Below are 7583 nucleotides of genomic sequence, written 5' to 3'. Positions count from 1 at the left end.
ATGACTACATCGACGGATTTATGTTAAATGGAAAGTGCTGGCAAGGCACATCATGGTACATAACTAAGGTTACAGCTGTCAGAGTTCTGAAAACTATGTATTTCTTTCAAAGCTGGATGCACTGTGATTTTAATGCGTGATTTATTTTAAAGTTTATTTATTTATAAACTTTACAACCAACACGGGGCTCAAACTCACAACCCCAAGATCAAGAGTCGCACATTCTTCTGATTGAGACAGCCAGGCATCCCCCCCTTTTAAAAAAATGTTTATTTTTTGAGAGCGAGAGAGAAACAGCGAGTGAGTGAGCGTGTGCATGCGAGCAGGGATAGGGGCAGAGAGAGAAAGAGAGAGGGACAGAATCTGAAGCAGGCTCCAGGCTCTGAGCTGTCAGCACACAGCCCGATGCCAGGCTCGAACTCACGGACCTCACGATCACGATCTGAGCTGAAGTCGGTGGCTCAGCTGACTGAGCCATCCAAGCGCCCCAGCCGGGTGTCCCTTAATATGTGATTTTAACGAGCAAGAGTTAAATACGTTGAGATATCTTCAAGCCCTCACCACTGCTGAACAGTCAATGGTAATGGGCAATTATTATTTTCAGAAAACAATGTATTTTGGCTTTAAAATGTGGTACCAAAATAAACATTTTAAAGGACATATGTGTGAGGTATTAAGAGTAATACGCCACAAGTGTAAACTTTTAGAGAAATATACCGAGACAGCCCATATGGCTGCATCAACAAAGAAAACAACTCTTCATTGCCTTCATGCTTCATATTATGAATTTTGTGCTTGCATTAGATGATACATTAACTTTATTTTCTTTACATAAATTGAAGACGAAACATACAATCAGATCCAAATATATTACAAGGCATTTAGGGAGGTGTGTTTTGTTGCCCAACAGAAAATTATCCGAAATCTACCTTCAAAATCGAAATTGGCTTGTTTAAAAAGCACTATCCTTGGCTCCTTTCTCGTTTAGAACGCACGTATCCTGGTTGTCACTGACGTATCGGTAAATGGATTAAACAAATCCTGTCTTATGGGGCTAACATTCCAGATGTTCCAAAAAATCATACTCAACACATTCTTCTAGCTGTTGCAAGACCCTCGGGCTATCTGTGACCGGGAACTCTAAGACTGGAGGTCCTTGGGTGTCGGCAGACAGCTTACTCTGGGTTTTAAAAGCACAATTTAGAGTCTGGAAGAATGGCATCAATTGCCTAATGCTGGAAACAGAATGTTGGCGCAGCAGAGGGAATTCATTCTTTGCGCTGATCTCATCAGAGCTGCCAATTTCCTGCAAAAACAAAAACACCGCATAACGATGATAAGGCTTTGTTAAGGGTCAGAGGTGCGGGCCAAGGACATGTGGGCGGCAAATCTAAGCGATGGGTTCTCTGGGGACCACTCATCATCAGCACTGGTGGCAGTTTCCCAAAAAATTCAAACGCGAGGTCTTCAACCGATGTTTCCCGCCGGGATTTCACCCCAGCCCCTCCCCTCTCCCCGAGACCCCTATTCTTCCTGCAGGGCCTTCCTCCGCCTAATAAACCGACTCTGTGCGAAACCTCTTCCACGTGATTGTGGTTCTCCAGGAGGCGCACCTCAGCATGTGGGCAGAGAAAGTGACGTGCCAATGAGGAAATAAAGATGGGATTTTGACCACCTCCGAGTTTTAACACTCAGACCAAAGCACTTCTGAAAACTATTCGGTCATTAAAATCAAGTGGCACATGACGGGCTTCTCTCGCGGCCCTCGCTGCCTAGCTTTTCTCCCCTCCGCCACAAACACTGACTGTAAAAAGCAAGACGTTTACCCCATATTTTAACTTTAGAAGTTCTAGAATCCTAACAGTGTGGGGTTTGCATTCTTGGTGATTCTCCTCTAGGTCTGACAGGAAGGCAGGGACCTCCGTGTCCACTTCTGGGACAAATGCCCACCTGTAACTGGATGAAAACAATCCGAGGTCAGGCGTGCTGGCTCAGAGCTCACTTCGAAAAAGATTTTTCAACAGGTTTATGGAAAAATAATTCACATACCATATAGTACGCCCATCTGAAGTACATAATTGAATTAGCTTTTAGTTTATTCACAGAATTGTTTATCCACCACCATAATCAATTTTAGGATATTTTTTTCATCACCCCAAAAAGAATACCCGCTCCCTCTAGCTATCGCCCCTCAACCCCTTACATCCCCTCAATCTATTTTCTGCCTCTACATATTTTCTTATTTGAAAATATATTTGGCATTTCATAGAAACAGAATCATGCAATATGTGGTGCTTTGTGACTGGCTCCTTTCGCTTAACATAACATGGTCAAGGTTCATCCATGTTGGAGGACACGTCAGTATTTCTTTTCTTTTTTTTTTTTTTTTGCTGAATGTTTCATCGTATGGATATACCAATGTTATTTACCCTCTCGTACATTCGTGGACTTTAGATTTCCTCCACCTTTTATGAGTAATGCAGCTATGCATAATCACATACATCAGAACCCACTTTTAAAAAAACTTTCCTTTTTGGAGCAGTTTTAGGTTTGCAACACAGTTGAGCAGGAAGTACGTACAGAGGCTTCCCGTGTGCCCCCAGCCGCCTCTCCACGCAATGCCTTCCCCGCTATCAATACCCCACCAGAGCGGTACGTTTGTTATAATCAGTGAAATGACATGAATTTGTGTTATCATCCAAGGCCAGAGTTCACTTCAGGGTGCACTCTTGGTGGTGTGCATTCTATGGCTTTGAATAAATGTATAATGACATGTATCCGTCATCAAGGTACCAAATAAAGTAGTTTCAGTGTTCTAAAAATCCTCTGTGCTCTGACTCCCTGTCTTGCAATCCCTGACAATCTTTTTTGACTGTCTCCATAGTTTTGCCTTTTCCAGAGTATCACAGAGTTGGAATCATACTATTTCAAGCCATTTCAGATTGGCTTCTTTCACTTTGTAATATGCTGTTAAAAAGAACCCACATTTTAACCACAAACATTTCTACGTGATAACTCTTTCTTTAGAGGGGGCAGGACAGAGAGAAGTGGCATCTGGGGCCAGGCATGAAATTAAATGTATGAGCAGCTGTGTTAAGCCTACAGGAAATATAAGCCAATAGGGGCAAAGTGAAGTGGAGACTGCGTGTTCCACTTATTAAAAACAAACAGACGAAGAAATCTACGCAAATGCAGTGAGGACCACCAGTCCGTGACTCTCGTTTTACGAGCATTCAGTAGCAAAACTACCTAAACGCGTACACACCGCAGAAACCCAGCCATCAACACTACTGTGAGGCAAATCCAGAAAACCACAGGTGTTGTAAGCACTCTGACATCTGGTATTCTGAGGAGGCTCGTGGGCCACCAGAAACCCCTACGGCGGCTTCTCCCACCCTGTACAGAACAAGGGAAAGTGCTCACGAGGAAAGTCACCAATTCAAGGAGGGCACACGGGCTTATCTGACTTACATTTGAAACAACGGCATCTTGTCAGGCGGAAAAGAAAGTGCTGTGTCCAAGAATTTGCAAGCTGACAAATATAAGATGAGCTCACTCTGGGCTATCTCCCCCAGGGAGGGCCCGTTGCCATCAGCAACTGAAACTTTTGTTCTGTTGATTTTGTTGCTGTTTCTAAAAATTTGCAAAGAAACTCTTGTTACAAATTCATTCACGTATGCTGTAGCCCATTTACCTATGCAATGTCCCTAAGAAGGGTTTTTCCGTCTTTCCGTTTAAGAACAGTTGAGGGTTGGCTCAGCTGGTTAAGCGTCTGACTCGGGCTCAACTCAGGTCATGATCTCACAGTTCGTGAGTTCAAGCTTCATATCGGGCTCTGTGCTGACAGCTCAGAGCCTGGAGCCTGCTTTGGATTCTGTGTCTCCCTCTCTCTTTGTCCCTCTCCTGCTTATGTTCTGTCTCTGTTAATAAAACATTAAAAAGAAAAAAAAAAGAATGGTCAAATGGCTGGTCTCTTCACAAGTATTTCAAGAAAATAATATTGAGTGTTTGGGGGTGCCTGGGTGGCTCAGTTGAGTGCTGACTCCGGCTCAGGTCATGATCTCATGGTTTGTGGGTTCAAGCCCCACGATGGGCTCTGTGCTGACAGCTCGCAGCCTGGAGCCTGCTTCAGATTCTGTGTCTCCCTCTCTCTCTGCCCCTCCCCTGCTCATTCTCTCTCTCTCTCGCAACATAAACATGAAAAACATTTTTTAAATGATAATATTGAGTGTTACATAATCCTACGTCACAAAGTGATGTCCGCTCACATGTGTGCATAGAACTCATACAGCTTACCTCAATAATTCGTCATCCTCTTTCAGATCTTCTTCAAGCTGTATGAATGTCTGAATCTTAAAAAGAAAACATAATTCAATTTACTATTGGAGAGGGGTTAAACCTAGCTTAATGTTTAAGATTTATATGTCCATAAAAAAGAGCAAATAAAGCAAGAGACTCGGCAAAAAGAACCTGAAGAATAGGAAAAACTACTTGCTAACCAAGTATCTGATAAAGGGTTAGTATCCAAGATGTATTTAAAAAAACTCATACAACTCAATAACAAAAAAGCCAGTAACTTAAAAATGGGCCAAGGACCTGAATAGGTATTCTCCCAAAGGGGATACCATGGCCAACAGGTACAGATGCAAAGATGCTCAACATCACTAACCATCAGGGAAATGCAAAGTAAAACCCGAGTGAGGAATCACCTTACACCTGTTAGAAGGGCAAGCGGCAGAAAGACAAGAGACAACAAGTGCTGGTGAGGCTGTGGGGCAAATGGAACCCTCGGCCACCGCTGGTGGGCATGTACATTGGGACAGCCACTCCGGAATGCAGTATGGAGGTTCTCCAAATAATTAAAACTAGAACTACTATGCGATCCAGCAATTCCACTTCTGGGAATATGCCAGAAGGAACGCAAATGCTAGGTTCAGGAGATACACGTCCACCCATGTCCACTGCAGCACTATTTACAACAGCCAAGACAAGGAAACGTCCTAAATGTCTACTGATGGATGAATGGATAGAGAAAATGTTGTGTATGTACATACAGTAAAATACGATTCGGCTATAAAAAAGGAAGGAAATCCGGCTATTTGGAGCAACGTGGAAGACTTTGGCAGTATTATGATAAGTGAAGTCAGTCAGACAAATATTGTATAATCTAGTTGATACGTGGAATCGTAAAAAATCAAAACGAAACCAAATTCACAGAAAAAGAAATCAGATTTGTGGTTACCACAGACAGGAGATGTGGGGGAGGGGAAATTGGATGAAGGCGGTCAAAAAGTATGAACTTCCATTACAAGATAAAGAAGTATTAGGGATGTCACATACAACATGACGATAGTTAACACTGCTGGAGGGCATATATGAAGTAGTTAAGGCAAATCTTAAGAGTCCTTATCACAAGTTCTTATCACATTTTTTCTTTCTCGATTTTCTTTTTCTGTCTATAGGAGATGATGGATGTTAGCTGAACTCACGGTGGTCCTCATCTCCCAATGTTAGTCAAATCACTTTGTACACCTAAGGTTATATTATACTGTATGCCAATTATGTCTCAGTAGAACTAGAATAAAAGTTTAAAAAGCAGATAGTATCAAACAATACAAATGAGTGTGAACAAGCTGACAGTTAAAAAAAAGGTCAAATATAATTACAGAAGATAACATATTCTCTATTTGGCCAAGAGCCATGTGCTATCAACTTGAAAATTTGCAGATGAAATTAGATATAGATGAAATAGTATATTAGTCCTGAAAAGGGAATTTTGAAAACATTCCTAAATATCTATTCAGAATCTTATGACATATCCTCATGAGTAATTTATAACTAAATGCGGGTAAGGAAAAAGAATTAAATGCGTGGAGTATTTCGGAAATGCTGCTCTTAAAAGCCTATCCACAAACTTCTAGTGCTTTCCGAGATTAATGTTGTTAACAGCCCTCTAAACAGCATTCAGCTTTCCACTTTAAATATTTCTATATGAGGCACGGCTTCAAAGAAACCCACAACATAAGTACAGGGGGCCTATTATGGAAATCTAGTATCAGTGAACGTGAACATCTGGCTAGTAAGTTCTTCAGCTGAAATTTGAAGGATTTAGGACAGATAATTTTTCATTAGGAAGCTTCGGTTACATGGATGCATGGAATGGTAGGTCATGGTATGTGATGGGTGTGATGGTAATGTTTTCAGGGATGGGTGTAAACTCTATAATTTAGAATTTAAAGGATTAATCTTCAGATTAGGTAATTCATGTCAACATAAAGTATAGCCTGCCAGTAGCTCTGAAACATGATAACCTGACCTCTTCCCTCTAATTTGATTTTGACTTCACATGAGATAGCATCTCCAACTCATATATTTGGTTATCCACTTATCTAAACAGGATCTGAATCTTTTCTCCCTAGAGGCTCTCGATCTAACGGAGCTTACCTAGAAAATTTTCTGACTGCAGGTGAAGGCAGAGGATAACTCAGAGGTTTTATGTTTTTTTATTTTTATTTATTTTTTTATTTTAGAGAGAGAGGGAGAGTGTGCGAGCTGGGGAGAGAAGCAGAGGGAGAGAGAATCTCAAGCAGGCTCCATGCTCAGTGTGGAGTTAGACACGGGCTCAATCCCACAACCCCGGGATCATGACCTGAGCCAAAATCAAGAGTTGGAGACTCAACTGAGCGTCCCAGGCGCCCCACATGTTCCTTGAATTTTACCTTCTTTACTTGTCCAACAGTGGCCAGTTTGTAATGTGTAGTTATTCACTGTGCCTTAAAGTTTTATACTTTGTTTATTCAAACTATAAAATTTCCCAGAGCTACATTAAATGGTTCTATCTTTAAAAATTCTGTATTTAACCAAGAGCTGACTACATGCTACCAACCTGATTGAAAATTTTGTAGATAAAATAAAAAGGAAATTTTGCAGATAAAATTAAGATATATTTGGAACAGTTGCGGCGCCTGGGTGGCTCAGTCCGTTGAACGTCTGACTTTGGCTCAGGTCATGATCTCGCGGTTCACAAGTTCGAGCCCCTTGTCAGGCTCAGTGCTGACAGCTCAGAGCCTGGAGCCTGCTTTGAATCTAGTCTCCCTCTCTCTCTGCCCTTCCCCTGCGCTCGCTCGCTCTCTCTCTTTCTCAAAACCAAATAAACATTTAAAAAAAATTAAGATATATATGAAATATTATTCCTGAAAAAGCATTTTAAAAAGCATCAACTCCGCTTTCAAGAGTTAAGATATTTGTACTTACTAATTCAGAGACCATTATTGGCCACAATGAAGTCAAATGTTGGGGAGATATTCTTAGCAGCAAAACTCTGAAAAAAAGAAACATCTGAGCAGCAACTGTGGATGTCTGTCCAACTCTGAGATTGTCTGTCAGGCGTTCTAAGGAAAGAAGATTTTAAAGACGTCACACAAATATGCAGTTTGGGGTTTCTCATTAGACAAAGAAAAAGCACAAAGCTGTAACTACTTTGGCATTTAACGACAACGCAGCCTAAGTGATGCGTGTTGGGAGTCTGTTTCTGCCCCTCTCGCTGACCTCCAGCCCTCTTCTCTGTGAAGTGAAGCAGGTCG

General features: G+C 41.6%; 1 protein-coding gene across 5 annotated transcripts in view; it reads right to left on the bottom strand.

The window, feature by feature from the left end:
• Nucleotides 1–800: 800 nt before the first annotated feature.
• The window catches only part of DOP1B (DOP1 leucine zipper like protein B), a 104284-nt gene continuing 97501 nt past the window's right edge, over nucleotides 801–7583 (bottom strand). For 4 of the 5 annotated variants that reach the window (XM_058731947.1, XM_058731948.1, XM_058731949.1 and 1 more), the window contains 5 exons: nucleotides 7255–7391; nucleotides 4297–4352; nucleotides 3472–3633; nucleotides 1827–1956; nucleotides 801–1306 (listed from right to left, as the gene is read on the bottom strand). In XM_058731947.1, coding sequence (XP_058587930.1) covers nucleotides 1055–1306; nucleotides 1827–1956; nucleotides 3472–3633; nucleotides 4297–4352; nucleotides 7255–7391 — 737 coding nt within the window. In that variant the 3' untranslated portion in view covers nucleotides 801–1054. Of the gene's footprint in view, nucleotides 1307–1826; nucleotides 1957–3471; nucleotides 3634–4296; nucleotides 4353–7254; nucleotides 7392–7583 lie in introns of those variants that run through there. The other variant, XR_009262328.1, reaches the window with a different exon arrangement.

This window comes from Neofelis nebulosa, chromosome 5 (assembly GCF_028018385.1).
Source record: "Neofelis nebulosa isolate mNeoNeb1 chromosome 5, mNeoNeb1.pri, whole genome shotgun sequence".
Taxonomy (NCBI): Eukaryota; Metazoa; Chordata; class Mammalia; order Carnivora; family Felidae; genus Neofelis; species Neofelis nebulosa.
Note: the sequence above shows the minus strand (reverse complement) of the source record. Positions and strands in the feature narration are given on the sequence as shown.